The sequence below is a fragment of the Malaclemys terrapin genome, chromosome 11 (genome assembly GCF_027887155.1).
Source record: "Malaclemys terrapin pileata isolate rMalTer1 chromosome 11, rMalTer1.hap1, whole genome shotgun sequence".
Lineage (NCBI taxonomy): Eukaryota > Metazoa > Chordata > Testudines > Emydidae > Malaclemys > Malaclemys terrapin.
Genome location: NC_071515.1, coordinates 50,185,174 through 50,204,186, shown reverse-complemented (window position 1 = coordinate 50,204,186; position 19,013 = coordinate 50,185,174). Strand labels below are relative to the sequence as shown.

The 19,013-nt window shown below is 40.0% G+C and overlaps 1 protein-coding gene across 5 annotated transcripts in view; it reads left to right on the top strand.

Annotated features, from left to right (window-relative positions):
* Positions 1-18,472, top strand: part of GPD2 (glycerol-3-phosphate dehydrogenase 2) — a 119,634-nt gene extending 101,162 nt beyond the window's left edge. For all 5 annotated transcript variants that reach the window (XM_054044110.1, XM_054044107.1, XM_054044106.1 and 2 more), the window contains 8 exons: positions 2,392-2,526; positions 2,730-2,905; positions 3,474-3,605; positions 4,067-4,225; positions 9,367-9,479; positions 9,578-9,656; positions 9,768-9,866; positions 15,385-18,472. In XM_054044110.1, coding sequence (XP_053900085.1) covers positions 2,392-2,526; positions 2,730-2,905; positions 3,474-3,605; positions 4,067-4,225; positions 9,367-9,479; positions 9,578-9,656; positions 9,768-9,866; positions 15,385-15,510 — 1,019 coding nt within the window. In that variant the 3' untranslated portion in view covers positions 15,511-18,472. The remainder of the gene's footprint in view (positions 1-2,391; positions 2,527-2,729; positions 2,906-3,473; positions 3,606-4,066; positions 4,226-9,366; positions 9,480-9,577; positions 9,657-9,767; positions 9,867-15,384) is intronic.
* The last annotated feature ends 541 nt before the right edge of the window (positions 18,473-19,013 follow it).

The following is a 19,013-nucleotide window of genomic DNA, read 5'->3' as shown; positions in this document are numbered from 1 at the left end:
AGACAGACCCTAAGCCAACACATAGAGTAAGGTTTTTAAGCTCCCTGTTTCATGTTAAACCTCTACTTTTGGACAACATCCTAAGACCATTTGGTTGACTTACCCTTGTGCTCCAACCATTCTTAAAGTCTTGAGAGCAGCCCTGGTGGTTGTTTGAAGAATTTGCTAAGTGTTAATTTGTGACTTGATGGAGTGAAGCTTGGATACATCAGTTGTTGGTAGTTATTAATTTTTATAGCTTCATAAGTGTGCATGAAGATGAAAAAGAGATGTCCTGTTCCAAGGAATTTAGTCTTGACTTCAGTGGGAATAGCAACAGGCCCTATCATATCAAGGGATTAAAATAAAGAAATGGGACAAGGCGAAACAGTATCATGGAAAGACTGGGGTTGTTATAAGTTCCTTTTTCAAAATGTATAATTTTAACATGTTAACCTGAGGGACAAAAGTCAGTCAAGAGGGGCAGGAGTGATGGAGGGGAGCTCTCCACTGAAAGGCTAAATGGAAAAAATTTAAAGCTTTTACTGCTGGAAGTTTTGTTTGTTTGTTTGTTTTTGAGACGTGGTAGTGCTGATTGTTCTCAGAGCAGTAACTGGGCGCCCTATATCGTCTCAGCTGTTTGTTTTTATATTATGGTCATATGATGTATAAATTCACTCAACTTCTGTCCCTGCTGGATCCAGCCTTCCTGACACCTTAGACAGAGATGGAGAAAGCGAGCTTTCATTTACCTGTTTAATCTTTCACCTTCCATGTAACAAGGCATAAAAAAAATAAAAATAAAGCTACACAGTAGTAGTGGTGTTAATTCATCTAGGGCTCAGAAAGGCCCAATGTGTTCCTTTATAATGGCCATTACATTCTCCTAATTAAACAGTTTCCTCAAGACGCGAAAATAGCAGAATGGCAATTGCATCATTTTAAATAGTGTTGATGCCAATTACAGTGTTGATTGAGACCAACTGTGCTTTTCTGGTTTAAAAAAAAAAAAAGAAAAGAAAAGAAAAGTCAGTGTTGTAGTGGCTCTCTGACTCTTTGAGGTACTCCAGAGGAAACTCTAACTCGAGGTATAGAACACAAATAGAGGGCTTAAGTGTGAGAACCTAGTGATTTCAAGGAAAAGAACATCTTTTCCTTTTTAAAAATAAAATTACTATTATCCTGACCCCCACCCTAGCAAAAAACCACCTGACCAATTCTCTCTGCCCACAGCAAACCATCACCAGCTCCACTCAACTGGTGAGAGATTTCTGGGATATGGAACCCCCCCCCATTTCATCTCTACATACATCATGAAAGTATTTTGTGGAGAAGTTCAGCCCCTGGTTACTCACATGCTGGACACTTGGTGGGGGAAGCTCTTTGTTTCTCCCTGAACCGCCACATCAGGACAAATATTTTGGTGGGGGCAGGATGAGACTTCAGGTGTTTTTCCCCCTCTCCCCCCCTTTCAAATAACAGGTGTAGGCTTGGCAGGGAAGGATTTCACCCACACTTTCCCTTTGACTTTCTATTGTGGTCTTGGTGACCTCAAGATGCTAAGATGCTAGGTAACCTTTGTGCAGAGAGCTGAAAGCATCATTAGCCTAGCTGGCCCAAAAGTAAGAAGGTTCTGAGATGTCCCTAAATATTGCAGAGTGGATCACTGTGTTAGCAGCTGAGCTATTAGGAGGATCATCCAAATAATTATTTGATTCTGGTTACCAGTTGTTACTCAGCTGTTGTTGACCAGGTGGTTTTGATGCACTAGTATGTGGACTGTTGCATATACAAGTTGCTGCTGACCAGCTTTCTATGAGATAACTAAATAATAGGTCAGTGTGAAACATACCATGCAGGCACATAGGTTGCGACAGTTAGAAATAGTTGTAAAAGGAGAGTAGTGAAAAGAAACGAGCAGGGTGTTTGTAGGGAGAAATAAAAAAAAGTGTGCTGGAATTGTAAAATCCACAGGCTATCACAAGTATCCTAATTTCCATCATATTTGAGGTTGTCTGAGCACATGACTGGGAGCCAGGAATCTTGGAATTGTAACCCGGTTCTGATACTGAATCCCTCTCTTGTCCTTGAGAAAGTCACGTCCGCTTCTCTGTTCTTCAATTTCCCCATCTTCAAAATGGGAATAATAATACTTCTTTCCCAACGGGGTTGTGAGTATTAGATAGGATTTCAATAACATTGTACAGACACTGTTTTAAGACATGAGGATGCATATACTTCTGTCCTTGCCTATCTGGCCTGTGAATTTGGGGGGAGAAATGTAAACATTATTTGTGCCAGAGTAATTTTAAGAAAATGAAATCTTTGTTTTTAATCAGAAAATAATAAGAAACTGATTAATTCTGAAGGCTTTTTTCTAATTCTGTTTGGCCATTATTTGCTTCTAAACAGTGAGAAGAGGAGATGTCTTGGCAGCATGGAGCGGCATTCGTCCTCTTGTCACAGATCCCAGCTCTAAAGACACCCAGTCAATATCTCGGAATCACGTTGTTGCTGTTAGTGACAGTGGCCTTGTTACTATAGCAGGTACTGGAAATCCATTTCAGATATCTCATATGGCTTTGTCAGGATTCCCCAGTGTATTAAGTCGAAGGTAGTGAATGTTTGTACAACAGATTTGAAGAAACAAGTGATATTATTTAGTTAGTAGTGAACAAGTGATTTACTAGTTGAAGTCCAGTGCCAATGCAACACACTTCCACTAGTTTACCAAAACAAATTGCTTGCAGGTGGGAAATGGACAACTTATCGCTCCATGGCACAAGATACCATTGATGCAGCCATCCAGGCTCACAACCTAAAGGCAGGTCCATGTAAGACGGTAGGACTTTTACTGCAGGGGGCTAAGGACTGGAGTCCTACTCTTTACATTAGGCTGGTCCAAGATTACGGACTGGAAAGTGAGGTGAGTCAACTATATTTCTACTCAGTGTTTGTATTAGTTATCAATAATATTAAAATAAATAAATAAACAAAGGCAGCACAGCCTGTGTTAAGGTCTCTCAAAGTGGCATAAGACTACACTGTTTGGTCAGGGCAGAAATAATTGTATCAGAGAGAAATCCAGTCATAAATTTTCTTTGCTAGTGGAGTACTAAAAGCCATGTGCATTTTTTATTTCAGCGTCTGCATAATCACAAAGCTATGCCCTCTGTTTTTAAACGTGTATGACAACCTAGGTCTTTGGCACCTCAAGCCCAACGAAATCTATTCTTCAGAGGTGATCACAGTAGCAGAAAGGAGCTGAAGCATCATTAGTCACTGCTACATTGATACATGCATAGTAGTGTTAGTGCTGGTCTAAGTATTCACAACGCAACTTGTTTCCTCCCACACAATCAAAATCTAATACCATCCTCAGCCTATTTATTACAGGCTATGGGAGAACTGACAAGACTAGCTTATATATATTCAGCTGTGCTTCAGAAGGTGCTGGGACGTAGTGTTCCCTAAATGTGCTCTTAATTCTATAGGTGGCTCAGCACCTTGCGTCTACATATGGTGACAAGGCTTTTGAGGTGGCCAAAATAGCCCAAGTTACTGGAAAGAGGTGGCCTATTGTTGGAAAACGCCTTGTATCTGAATTTCCTTATATTGAAGCTGAGGTATGTGAAAATGGCTAGCTTATTGTCTCTGTAATTTGTGGTGATTATTAGTCACCCTCCCTGTGAAGTAGGAGAGGGGGATGGAGACTGTATCTGGCATGTAAACATAAATTTATTTGAGTAAAACATGGAATAATTTTTTTTTCTGAACTTTTTATTAAAAGCATTTAGACACGTGAGCCCAGATGCTTTTTTATATTGTAGCAAAAAAAGGGGGGCTTGCTTCATACAAATCCCATTTTCTTCAATCACTTAAGCAAATTATGGCCTTGTGTGCACGTACACATAAGGTTCCATATCAGCTCCCTCCAGTGCTCTTGTTTACCTTACCGCCCCATTTACCAAAGCTTCATGCTATTTTTTCCCCTCATTCCCACATAGGATCAGCCTTTTCCCATGTCCAAACACTGTAGAATCTTACATTTTTCTTTTTATCTTTTTATCCAATTCTAATATCCTAGATTATGTATGGGGTAAAAGAGTATGCCTGCACTGCAGTGGATATGATTTCACGTCGCACTCGGCTGGCCTTCTTGAACGTGCAAGCCGCTGATGAAGCCCTACCAAGAATTATTGATATAATGGGGAAGGAACTTCACTGGAGTGAACAGAAGAAAAAGGTACAAAAGGCACTTTAGAACTGGAACTTTTTTAAAACTCTCTTGTAGAGCCCTGTGCAGGATTATTTTTTTAAATCCTGCTCCCGCATTGTTTCTTGCATTTTTATCCTGCTCCCTTCCACAGATCCCACAAGAGAGAGAAATTTCCTCATGCTATTAAAAAAAAAAATCAAAGAAAAAACCAAAACAACCAAAAAAAGCCCCACATGGTCGGTTAATATATATAAACATTCAGACACAATTTTTACCACTAAAAGAATAAAACAAATCTTGCTTAAGCCATATAAAAATCTACTTTAACCTCTGTTATAATAGACATAAAATCTTTCTATCCTTCACTTAAATTTAAGAATTAAAATCATTATTTTAAAAAAAAGAAAAACTTGCTTTACATTGCTGAAATTCTATTTATGACAAACTGATAAGAGATACTGTTTTCTTGCAGGTTACCACAGTCTGTTTTTTTGCCCACCCAAACCCGCCTGCAACAAAGTATGTTTAACCCACTCCCGTTATTATGGCAGTGGGTCCTGTGGGGCATGCAGAATCCCAATCCTGCTGCAGGGCTCTACTCTTGTTTTCCTTAATCAATTTCAATCTTAACAAATGCATGTCTAAACTGGTTTAATAGAACATTGCAAATGCCCTTTTCTTCCCACAAGAATGATCTTTTGGCATATGCCATTATAAAAACAAAGCTATCAAACCAGTTCCAGCTGGTCTGAATAGATCAGAATCTATAGTGCTGTGCTGCTTAACTTAAAAGTGAGAGTAAAATTGGAGGTTTCATCCTGTTCCTTAGTGGACATTTTTTTCAACATGAAATTTGGCACATCTGGCCAGTTAGTTTGCGAGACACGAAATTTGAATAGTAGGAGCGTTTCAAGTCAGGACTGCTGTTCGTTGGTAGAGCTGTGGAAGGGAAGCTTGCGTGGCATTTGCCCATTGTTTTTTCTTTGTATGCCTCTTGTCTTCCTTATCCTCTCTTATAAGGCTTCCTTTGTGAACTGATGATGAAGTTGGGCTTGATACCCCTATTGGCCTCACTAATAGTCCCAAAGTCATCTTTCTCTCTCCTTTCCCTCATCTCTGAGAAGCCATTGAAATTTAGCGATATGGGACCTGGTCCACATGGGGACCAGGTGGTGAGCATTAGGGCCGCCCAGAGGGCCCCGCGAGCCCTGGCCTAACGGCGGTCCAGGTCTTCAGCGGCAGGGGGCCCTTCAGTGCTGCCGAAGACGCGGAGTCACTGAAGGGCCCCCTGCTGCCGAAATGCTGCCGAAGACCCAGGCCGCCGCTGGGTGAGTACAAGCGCTGCAGCTCCCTCGCTTTGCCCCAGGCCCCCTGAATCCTCTGGGCGGCCCTGGTGAGCATCCTTCACTTTCATTGGAAGCTGAGTGACCAGCACCTTGCAGGATCACACACTTAATGCTGTAAAATGCGCCTGCACCATGAGGAGTAGTGCCAGGAAGAAAAGTGCAGTAATGTGGGCTGGCTCATTCACTTAGAGATAGTGCTGGATCCAAGCAGGATGCTCAGGTTTGAGCTTGATTCACTCACACCTCTTGAAGAGGGCAGGACCTGCATGCATGTTGTAGTTCTCTCCGCTCCTAAGCGAACGTAAAGCCTCCTATTACTCATTCATGATACCTTTTTTAGCCGGTTAGAAGTTGTATTAAAGTTCAGAAAGAAGCTCATTTTACTCCTGAGTGCAGTCTGCGTAAAAAAATAAAAATTCTGTGCCAAAAAATTAAAAAATCTGCGCACAATATTTTAAAATTCTGCAAGTTTTATTTGTCAATCTGTAAATGCAGAGACTCCAGCATGGCAGTGCATGAAGGTGGGAGATCACCCTGCAGCCTCTCCACCCCCCATCCTGGGGACATGGACTCAGTGGTGAGGCTGCACCCGACCCTCGCACAGCACAAGGCCTGGGCCTGCCCCAGAAACACCCTGAGGCCCTGCCCCTCTGTGCCAAGCTTACCGGGTGTGGGGCAGGCAGACTTAACCAGGCAAGATCCAAGTGTGGAGGGGCTCAGTGTGTGGGGATCCAGGTGTGGGGTGAGAGGATTGTGTGGGACAATCTGGGTGCAGGCAGCTCAGTAGATTTGGGGAGATCTGGATGCACAGAGGCTCATTGGGGGCATCCAGGTGCAGGGGCAATGGGACTCTGCAGGGGCTTCCAGGTGAAAGTGGTTGGGGCTCAGCAGGGGAGTCTGGGTGCTTGGGGAGTGGGGTTTGGTGGGGTGGGGTCTGGGTGCAGCTAATTGGGGGTCAGTGGTGTGGGTGTCTGGATGTGGGGGCTCAGGGTGGTGCAGAGGTGTGGGGCTCATCAGAATGGGAGTTTGAGTGCAGGAAGCTCAGTGTGGGGGTAGACTGGGTGCAGGGGTTTGGGTCTGGAGGCAGGGGCTCTGGGTATAGGGGGCTTCAGATGCAGGGGTTGAGATTCAGTAGGGTGGAGTTAGGGTATGGAAGACCAGGGGGTTCTGGGTGTATGGGGTGAGGCTTGGTGGGGGTGTCTGGGTATGGGAGGTCTGGATGCATGGGGGTTGGGTGGATGGGGGAACAGCTCCCCATATAGTGACCCCTTCCCCTACCCCCCGCACAGCTGAGGAGCAATGGGGGCAGAAAGCAGGAGATGATGCTGAGCTTCCTGAAGCTGGAAGAGGTTTCTGGGTGTGCGTCTGACACAGCCCCAGCCACTCCTTGCAGGAGAAGAGGAAGGCCCATCCTTTCCTGTCTCCAGTCCAGCCAGGATTAGCAGTTGATCCCGGCTCATGGTAGGAGCCACTGGCTGGGGTGTCTCCAGCTCTGCGGTGATTTACCTCTCCGCTGGCTGCTCCAGGTGCCTGAAATGATGAACCTGTGCAGCTAGGAAGTGGTGCACGACTGGTCTTGCAGCTTCCCTGTCAGAAAGTAATTTTTCTGTGGGGAAGCAAAGAAATCTGCAAGGGACATGAATTCCGCGCACACAGTGGCAAGAAGTCCCCCAGGAGTATCATTTGAATTCTCCCAGCTGGAGGACTTGTGGTGACTCTGAGCCTTTCCAGAGGGATGCATAAAAAGAGTGATGCAGTTATATCACAGATGTGTGCTAATTTGCTTGGTATGTATCCTGAAGGAGGAAGGGAAGGGTTGTCAGACTATAGCTACAGTAACCTAACTGGAAGGGGTTTGGTTAAAAATAGAGAGAGAAAAGAAATTAAATTTAAAATAAAATCATTGTGGTAAATTAGTAAGTGTTAGGATTAATATAATTCTGTCCAAAACATTAGGTTAAGAGTGCTGAGGTTGCAAAACAGTCAGAAAATGTCAACACTGAGATTGCATGGCAACCTTTCTCTGCCCCCTTGTGCATACGCATTATGATACAGTCTTTAGTTGCATGTTCACACACCATTTCTCCAACAATACAAATAACATAGTTTCTGTAAGTGTAGACTGCTGGGGTCTCTCTCCAGCCCAGGAAGGAGTGACACCATGCCCAGTTTCTGAATCAGCCCCTTTTTCTCAAGGCGTCATTTATTGGTCGTACCAACAGTCTTCAGAAAAAAAACCAAATAAACAGTTCAACGTAAATCCAATGGCTATACCAGGTCCCTTTCCCTTACCTCAGGGCTTCATTGTGGGAGCAGTCCCCCAGCTCTGGTAGCTCTTTCCCAGTCCTACAAGCCACCTGTCTGGGAGTCCCACTGCTGCCAGAGCCAACCTGCTGCTTTCAGTGCTCCTCCCTCAGTTCTTTCAGCCCTTATCAGAATCCAGTGCTTATCAGGCAAACACCTGATCCCTTGCAAATTGCCAGGCATTAATCTATTTTTAACAGGGTTCTGCCTTAGTACAGCACTCACTGGCCCCAGGACCCTTGGCCGTTACAAGGGCAGACCATCCCGTTACAGTAACTACACATGTAGCATCTTTAAATGTGATTTTTTTTTTCATTCCTATTTATATGCTCTATTTTCATTATGGTCCAGTATATCTCTATTGCTGTTTGGGGGTGAGATAGTGCAGTATATTATCAACACAGCATTCCTTAAGTATTCCAGGGGAGGAGACCATTAACTTCAAAACTAACTTAGGTCCTGATCCTGTGAAGACTTGTGTACATGCTTAACATGAAGCATATGAATAGTCCTGATAAGCTCAGTAGTTCTCCTCATATCCTTAAAGACCTGAAAAAGAGTTCTGCTCAAAAGCTTGTCTTTTTCACCCACAGAAGTTGGTCCAATAAAAGATATTATAGCCTCACCCACTTTGTCTCGCTAATATCCTGGGACCAATAGAGGTACAACAGCACTGTAAAAAACAATGGAAGATATTGACTTAATCACATGTGTAAATCTTTGCCACATATGTGCCCTGGCTATAAACTTGGGGACACACACACACATGCCCAGCAAATTTGTACTATTGATACGTGCTATCTATAATATATTGAGTAAGTAAGGTTTACTGTGAACTCTTTGTATTGGTGACTTGTATGGCATACATTGACCATAGTACTAAAGATACTACATAATGGTAATTAAGGTTGTAGAAAATAAGCTAATATACTGTATTATATATTTGAGAAATAGTATGTGATCATTTCATTTAAGGCTGTGAATTCTCATTTGACTACAATATTGAAGGGAGCTGGGCGGGTCAGAGCCAATCTCTCAGGTAAATAAGCATTTTATGGCCTTCCACACAAAATGTTAAATACCAAAAACGCCACCCCACAACTCTTAAATAAGCAAAGAATAAGATACCAATTCTTAATTAAAGACGATTTCGTGGACTTGATCTGCAAGTGCTATTTTTGCTGACATCACTGTGAGTTGCATGTGTGGATTGAGGGCATGGTATGACCCTAAAAATCTTTGTATTCCATGTCTTCAGTGTAATTATCAATTGACAATCAACACTTGAACACTTGTACATCAAAGCTAGTGATCTAGGTGAAGCATGAAATGGTTCCTTATCTTAATGATCTTGTTCACTCTTAAGCACTTTTTTGGCCATCAAATGCTGATATTCCTCTAAGGACCAGCAATTATAAGTATGTGAAAAGAGCCAATGAAATATTACGGTATAGAAGAAATTCAGCATCTAAATATTCAGTATTCTAGAACTGAGACTGTGTTTCTTTCATATTTTAGGAAGAACTTGAATCTGCTAAAAAGTTTCTGTATTATGAAATGGGCTACAAGGCAAAATCAGAGCAATTAACAGACAGCTCTGAAATCACTCTTATACCTTCAGATATTGACAGGTAAATGAAGTATAAATGGACCTCCCAGATAGTCCCTGGGAAGATATTTCTGTCAATCTTTTGTGCATACCTTTTCCATTAATAATCCTATTTTGCAGATATAAAAAGAGATTCCACATGTTTGATAAAGAAAAGAAAGGCTTTATTACCATACTGGATGTTCAAAGTGTGTTAGAGGTAACATTTCTCTTTTGATTTTTTTGAATTCTTATCTCAGTTGTGTAGTATGACATAAATCATGTTTAACTGATCCAGTTGATTTGCCTGTTGTGTTGTTGTTTTATTTAGAGCATCAGCATTCAAATTGATGAAAATACGCTTCATGAGATTTTAAATGAGGTAGATTTGAACAAAAACGGGCAGGTTGAACTCAATGAGTTTTTGCAGGTGAGTGGTTTTCTATTTTAGTTGTAATGAAAGAAACAAAAGAACCCTCATCTCCTTTTGCTCTTTATATTGGAAATTAATTATCAAAGCTAGATGTAGAGTTTGTACATATAATTTTACAAAGTTGCCATTAATTTTTTATTCATTATTGATTTTATATGAATTTATGTTCCATAAAGGTGGACAACGCTTGTATCAACGTTAAGAAATACCAACAATGTCTACACTAGTATTTGTATTGATCACAACATTTCCTATACGCTGAGTCTATCCTTGTAAGGGCAAATGCTGCAGCATGTGCTTATAATTTTTTTTTTTAGTGATGACCATTATTTGTCTGGACAAAGCAGTGGAGAGAAAGACTAAGGGGTTGTTTTCACTACTTTATTAGCTTGAAGTATAACTCAGTTTTTTTCCTAACCCAATTGACATCCAGCACACAAATCTCTAGTTTGAGTTGGGTGGTGCTTTAAGATCCAGCCAACTAGCCACATTAGTGGGTATGGTTGGCTAACAACAGCACAGTAATGCAGTGGGGATGCATCAGCTCACGTCACAGCAACTCATCAGCCTCTAATAGAATCCTTCTGTGTAGCTCAAGTGTTGCACATTGTGGTCCCTCTCTCTAGAGACTAGCTCTGAGTGAGAGTGACCACAAAGCAAAAGACTAGGCTAGCTCGAGTGTAGTAACTTGAGTGCATCAGAGTAGCAGCCGTGTTAGTCTGTATCTGCAAAAAGAACAGGAGTACTTGTGGCACCTTAGAGACTAACAAATTTATTTGAGCATAAGCTTTCGTGGACTAAAACCCACTTCATCGGATGCATGCAGTGGAAAATACATTAGGAAGATTTTATATATATATTTTTATATATACACATATACACAGAGAACATGAAACCATGGGTGTTGCCATACACACTATAACAAGAATGATCAGTTAAGGTGAGCTATTACCAGCAGGAGAGTTTAAAAAAAAAAAAAAAACTTTTTGTAGTGGTAATCAAAAAGGCCCATTTCCAGCAGTTGACAAGAAGGTGTGAGGAACCCAAGTTAACTGTGGCAGTGAAGAATTTACTGAGGCTGAAATCCTGGCCCCATTGAAATCTATAGGAATTTTGAATATTGCCTTCAGTGGGGCCAGGATTTCACCGCAAGCGTAGATTGCCTGTCCTGCATTGGCAAGGAGACATAATAGATGAGCTAGTAGGTATCATCCATCCATGACTGATAGGAGTTTTCTTTTTAAACGCAGAGTTTGTCTGCCTCTCGCTATCAGGAGGTTAAATAGTGGGCTGTCTTCTGTACTTTTTTTTTTTTTTTTAAAGTAACCCAACTAAAAGATTTGCTGTGGGGAAAGAACAAAAGACTTCATGCTCCCCTTGACTTCTGTGAGAGAGGACATAAACCAGCAGATCTGAACTGGGGGCAACACAGAAATGACTAAAGGTGGTTGCTGCAAACTCAAACCCTGTACATGCATCTCCATGTAGAACCCTACCTTTAAGGATAGGGTTAGGAGCCCATCACTTTCTGTAAGTCTCCTAGCGAACTTGAGGGGCGAAACAGAACAATACACTGCTGATCAATTCTGCAGTAGTAATTTATGTGGATTTGGTGTCCATGCTGTGGAGATTCCATCAGGGAACAGCTGCAGTTGGGTGGCACATGCTGTCAAGAGTCCTCAGAAGCTGTTTAAGGCCACGGTGCCTAGGCAATGCAAGAGGGCGAAATACCCCTTATCCCCCATAGAATTCCCAAGCAACTCTGAAACTCAAGGACAGGGCCGGCTCCAGGGGTTTGGCCGCCCCAAGCAGCCAAACAAAACAAACAAACAAACAAAAGCCGCGATCGCGATCTGCAGCGGCAGTTCGGCAAGAGGTCCTTCGCTCCAAGCAGGAGTGAGGGACCGTCCGCCGAATTGCCGCCGAACAGCTGGACGTGCCGCCCCTCTCCAAGTGGCCACCCCAAGCACCTGCTTGGTAAGCTGGTGCCTGGAGCCGGCCCTGCTCAAGGAGTTTTCCTATGCCGAAACAAACCTCCCTAGGTCCAGACAGTATATCCTGTGATTTGTAGGGGTATCCTTTTCGGTAGTGGAGGGCTGAATCCTACCCTCAGTCATGTCTGCTGCTTCCTTCAAATTAGGTGTGAGCCACCCACACATTTGAGGGCACAACTTGGCCAGCCGCTGCAGAGTTAAAACAATAGCATTTGTTCATACTTAATAGGACTATTGATTAAAAGCTTCACTGAAAAAGTATTGGGGGCAAGTAGCGGCAGGTTCAATATGTGGTGTTTGCCATCCACATTGTCCTGCTTAATTTCTGAATGATCTAAAGAGAGAAGGCATCAGAGTGCATGAAAGGGGGACATTAATATCAGTTGTCTATGCATCTTTCTGCAAATGCTTTACAAGAAAAAAAATAGGGGGCAGTAAAGATACCACTGAATTGTTTGCCTCCATCCATTTGACTCCCCTCACATGAGCAATTTTTGTTTCCAGCCAGCCAGGTCTGTTTTTGTAGTCTTTATTGGGCAGGTATTTCAAATGACTGCCAGAATCTTTCCTGAATCACGGCAATGATGAATGCCGAACATGTGATAAATTAATGCTGGGGATTTTGGTCAATGTCAGCCCTTTCTTCACTGTGTCAAGTTAAACAAACAAGATCAAGGCAAAGGAAATGGTAATTGTCTCTCTGGAGATGAGCTGTAGATAAGAGCATTCTTGAATCTAAATGCAGAAAATTTTCACAGCTTATGTCCAGCATTGCAAAAAAGGAGGATTTATTTGCCTAAAACATAGTGACCAAAAAACATTTAAAATAAAATGGAAAAAATAGTCCTATGATGACATATTAATACATTTTCTTTTTAAAAAAATCTACACATCTTTTCAGGCAATTGAGAGAGAGCCCCCCTTTTTATATAAAAGTTTCAACTGGGGAAGAAGAGATGTGACTTTGCATTTTATAAATAGAACTCTCTCTGTTTGAGTGTGGTATATTGGTTAATTGGGGTGCACTATAATTAAGAAACCGAAAACTGGCAATTAATCATGCAGTGTTTATTGTGCTCAATACTCTTTAGAGGTTGTATGTTCTGTGGTTTTAATACTTCCAAAATGTGAATGACAGCACTTTTCGCATATTTTTAAAAACTGTAATTATTGGTGGCTTCTAGTTTATCCTTTGCGTTTCAAAAATGCACTGTAAGCCACATTTTGAAACCGATTCCTTAAAAAATAAATGAAAATAAATGTTTGAAATCTAGTTACTGAGCTCATGTACCTCAAAGTTGCAATAATCAGACCTTTTGTACATTTGGGCTGAATGTCTTCTATGTATGTGGACAGCATGCAGCATATTGTGCACTACTATAAATTAAGTTTTAAAATAACAAGTAAAAAAGGTAACAAGTAATAAAATACACCTTTTGATTTTTGCCACCAAAGTAATTAAATGTGTGGAACTTATGCTCATGCTCCTTTTGTGTTTGCTTTCTGAAAACTTTCATTGGATTACGTTTCCTGGCAGAAAGTTTGTGGAAACTTATGTTTGCAAATACGTGTGGAAATTTGTATTTGAATGTGTGCCAAAGTGCTTGCTCACTTATCCAAGTGGGGAACAGAGCACTGCCATGTGATTTTTTTCTGACGAGTTGCAAACAGTCAACAATGAATGCTTTCAGAAACTGTTTGCAGTCTATCTAATGAGTTTAAAAAAAAGTTAGGAATGTTTAAATAAAGAATAATCATGAAGAAATTATGATGCTCACAGGTGTATCACAAACAGAAGCTAAATTAATTAGATACGTTGTTACAAAGTGTTTGCTCAGTTCTAGTCTAGTCTTTAAGAGAAAAGTCAGATAAGTAAAATGAGTGTTGCATGTTTTGCTACCATACTGATATCACACAAATCAATACTGGAGGAAGGAAGATAAAAAAGGATGTTTTCCTGATTTTTGTAGAGTAAGACCTGAGTAGAGGAACACATCAGCATCTGGGTCGCTAATGCATTTGTGATCACTAGTCTGTTACATCACAGACCAGTTTCTTGGCTGTGTCAATTGGCGTACTTCCACTGGCGAGAGTGGAACTATGACAATTTACACCAGCTAAGGATCTGGCAGATCTTTAACATTACTTGTGTAGATATTTGGATATTTTTTGGACAGCAAGTAGTTTTCTTGAGTACTGTTCAAGGGCCCAATGCTGCCTTCACTTACATGGACCAGAGGTAGTGAAACCATGTGAAATTATAGGTGGAGGGCACAGAAGATGGGAAAGAGCAATTAAACAGGAGGAGGAGGGACTGGATGAATTGGTCCTCCGTGGCATGCTCCCCTTGGGGCCTGGCAGATTTTTCTACTAGAAATTCTCTTGGAAGTTAATTCTCCAGGTTTCTATAGGCCCAAGTCTACCTGTGATAGTTTTGAAAAAAGGGAAGAAATCTGAAGTGAGGTGGCTACTTAGCTGCTGTTGGGAGGAAGAAATCATATTTTGTAAGTGCCAATTGCTTTTTGTATTAGAAAGTCTCTTACCAGCTGACTACATGTAATTTCAAATCCAATGCGGATCTTATCCATCGATTTTTAAAAACAAAAAGCTAAAGTCTAACACTAGAGTATGTTCATTAGGGTAGTGCTGAGAGTCCAGTTTCAAGGACTTAAATGCAAACTAGTTTTAAAAGTCTAAAGAAATTTGGATTTAGAAGAATCGTGGAAGTCTAGTACACGATCACTACAATAAGACTGCTTAGTGAGAAAGGTACATTGCAGGGGCAGTGGTAGATCAGGAACCATGTTCTCCTTTTCTATCTTTGTGACTCTTTTCAGATTTAAAAATAATTCACTCATATGATTTACCTTGCAAGCTTGGTTGTAATGAATGGCTTTAGAAAGCCATGGTGTAGGGGGGTCCACTGCACTGTTACTTTACAAATATATCACATCCGTAATTTGTACATCTCCTGCAGCCCATACACAGGCAAAACTACCACTGGCCATACTAGAAAATGTACATTTAAAGGGCGCCACAATCCAGGCCTAGAAAGAATTACCTACTATTTTGTTTAAAACATATAATAACAGCATTATTTGTTGTGTTTTAACATTTGCTACTGGTTTGGACAACATACTTCATTAACTCTGGCATTGTTTACACTGGAGATTTGTCTCAATTTCAGCCATTGGTAACCAGCTATCGGGGAAGCCGCAACCATTCCAAACCCCTGGTATAGACACAGTACATAGCTACAAACTGATTTACACCAGTGCAGTATATCCTGGTTTCAAGCAGGGGTAGGCTGCATCAATGGAAATAGCAGCTCAGAGCAATTTACCTTGTCTGCATGATGGGTTTGCTTTAGTTGCAGCTACCTTACTGGTTGGCCACCAATGGGTGGAATCCCCAGTGCAAGGAAGACTTCAGCCTTTGGGGTTAGTATCTCTTTAAGTGTTGTCCGGCAAGTAAATTTGGCTACTATCATTAATATGCTGTAAACTTTTTTTTTTTTTAAGCTCATGAGTGCTATTCAGAAAGGATATGTGTCTGGAAGCCGATTGGCTGTACTTATGAAAACTGCTGAAGAGAACCTACGTGAGAGAGTTGTTATTCCAGTAGACCGAAGTGGTGGTGGACTGTGAGTTTGAGAAGTACAAAACCTGCTTACAGCTACAAGTTTGTCTATGTGTAGCTGCCTCGTTCAGTGCTGAAAAATATTCCAATGCTTTCAAATGTCTGTTTTTGTATACCCTGACCGCCAGATACAGATCACGTAGAATAAACACACTGATACATTTATCTTTTCCTTATTTTCTTTGCTGATATTAATACTCTAAAATATGGCCTTTTGGACTGGACATGCTTTAGAGATAGACATTATTTGCAGGAATTCAGAATAGAGTCTGCAAAAGGCTTGTTCACAGACACTCCTTCTCAGAACTTTTGTTAAGCTTTTAGATAATCTTCACCCTTAAAAATAAATGGTGCACAGAGAGTGACTGCTACCTGAGATCCACATCATTAAAAGTATTCTGCATATGTGCAAGACCATATGTGTTCAAAGTGCCTGTCCACAAAAAGGAAGAGAGGAATCATTTTGGTGGGGGGAAGGGGAATGTTCACATTTAGGTTTCAGGAGGATGCCACAAAGAAATATCTTGAGCGTTGCCTAAATTAAACATCCTGATAAGGAATCGTAGTGATATTTATAGAACGTTACATAGATAGTCACTTCACTACTTCTCAATGTTGTTCTCATTCAATGGCACCAATTTTACTGCCAGACAGATTTCTGGCAATAAAAATTTGACAGCATGAGACTGGAAGAGCACAAGATTAGACAAAAAACCCAAAAGTCTCATAGATGAGTTATAATTTAGAGTTAAAAATGTATGAGTACAGCTTTCACTCCTCCTCCTATAAGTGTGAAAACCATGCTTGTCTAGCAGGTATTGGAGTCTACTATAAAGTCTCATACTGTTTGTTTTTGTACTTTTAGACAAATACTGAAAGTATGTAAAACAAGAACTTTGCCATAGTGCACTAATCCTAGCCACTTTAATATTTGCAAAATGTACACTTAAATGGGAAAGTTACTTTGCATTCCAGCAGGCCTTACTTAAAAGTCGTAAGGGCTAGTCAGCAAATTAATGCAAAGGCGAAAGATCCAATTTTTGGACCATTTATTTGAGCCATTCTCAACACATGCTCCACCTGGCTATTTACCCTGCAACTCTTCCTATTATTAAATTGGCTATGATCAGCATTAAGATCAGATGGAGGATTTCTGCCTGATCTGTGACAGGGAGGGGAAAATGAATGCATATTTTATTGGTGAGTCTCTTTCATAATACTCCTTTTGAGTATAAATACCAGTTTACATCTCAAACCAGAAGCCTTGAGTTTAAAGTGCCACTACATCTGTACACAACTAAATGCAAAATCTGATTAATTTTAATCCTGTTTTGCAAATTCCTTAACATGATACCAAGTTAATATTCTGCAAGCAGCACAGTTCTGAAAAAGTCAATTTAAAAAAAAAATCATATCCAAAGTATATAAATGCTGAGGATTTATAGTAACTATGATAATAGTGCTAACTGCAGGTGGTAGTGTGTGAATATTTTGGTCTAGCAAGTTTCCAGCTATTAAAAACTGTATCTATCTAAAAATGGAAGGAGGAAAAACCCACCCGCAATTCTTAAATGAATATGGAGCACTTAGTCTAAGCAAAATCTTGTGTGTGTGTGGAGGGGGGGGGGGACAGTCTTCTAAAAAGTCCCAGGTAAAATCCTTTTAAATGATTTTTCGTTATTAGATTTTTCCTAACATCAAGATGCTTTGTACCTTATTGTACACATTGCAGTGGGGAACCAACTTTCCTTGCCTTTGAGACCACTGAGCACTCACTAGTATGGCTCAATCTATGTGAATTAAGTCCTTGTGCACACTTGATTATATGAGGTCTATTTATGAACAAAAAGGGCCATAGGATTGTTTCTCTATTATGTTTGTGCATTGAAATATGTCAGTATACACTGGATAAAATGTATATCTGTATTTTTGAGATATAAAGCTATTTGTGTCAAATGTCCTTTCAAGGTAAAGAGTAAAGAACACAATAACAATTTTGCCACATATTCCAGAACTGGGAGGAAATCAAGGTACAATAATACAGAATTTTGTTTTGTATTTTTCAAAAAGACATTATGCTACCAATAATTTTTAAAGTGTAATGGCTACAAGTGACATATAAGAGGCTTTTTCAGGTCAGGCGAAGAAAACCACTGCATTTAACATATTTTTTATGGTTCAGTACACCTTTTAAAATAGTTCCCCTTCTACTCCCTTAAAAGTTATACTATTAAGAATGATAATTGAGGTTTCACTGTAAAGCCTAGACTGTCTACCACATACTCACTCCGTGCTGTTCTTTTGCTTTACTAATGTAAATATAACATGCAGAATGTACAGGGATTTTCAAGGCTGTGTGCCGGTCCTCTTATATTGATTTACTTTGAATTGTAGCTGCAATAAATGTCTTAGCCCTCTGCTCTTTTGGTTTTTCGTGGCACAGTAGAATGTGTATAAATACTTACTTTGTACAACATAAAAAGTTGCATATATTATTTATATATAATAGTTTAAATAGTAAAATGAAAAAATCCAGAATTATTTGATTTCATTAACACACTTTGTTTTGAAAAAAAGATTATTAGTGATTACAGTTCAGGTCAATTCAGCTGTAAAATTTCATTGTCCTGCATTGTTCTAATCTAGTATGAAACAACTACTGTTTAAATAAAAACTATAAGCCCAATAGTGTCTGTGGGGGTGAAGAATGTATACTGCATATTTTTCCATGTGGCACTTTTATGTATTGTGTTGGGTTATTGTTCTAGATTGGACTGTTAAATACTGTGTTTGAGGCTGGATTGTCACTTTTATAACTGTCTCAGTGTTTTATTGCCATTATTTATTACTTTTGATATACAGAATGAGCCGCATGCATTTATAGAGCAATAAGAGAATATATTTAATGTGCCTTGTTTTTAACTGAATAAGAACTGAAAGCATGAATCAATAAAACTGATTAAAATGGTCCACTCACGGGTATTTTGATGTTACTGGCAGTTACAGAAATAACTTTGCTTATCCTTAAACAAGTTCAGAAAAAAGGTGCAAAATAGATACTTTTTAGTAAATACTATATATAGTAAATACATGTCATTTAGTTCAGAATTCAGGGGTTTTAAACTATAAAAGTTAATACAGATTTAGCATTATCAGGTAGATTCATTTACTGCTGAAATACAGGTGAGATATTCTGAGAGTATTTTATTTTGTAATCTCACATTAAAAATACAACTAGCCAAATTCAACAGGAATTTTGTTTAATCAAATCTTTTCAAGCTCAGTCTTCCTGTGCACACGGATAAATTTTATCATAACTAAAATAAATAAAAATAAATGGAAAAGATTACATACAAGATCCGTTTTGATCATTTTACATGTCAAGTTAGTCTAGGGTTGCCAATTGTTGATAAATGTTCTGACAGAAAAATGCTATACATTTTCATTGTCAGTAAATCAGAATCGCTGTTATCAGTTTTAACACAAATTTTATAATGCCAGTATTATTTTA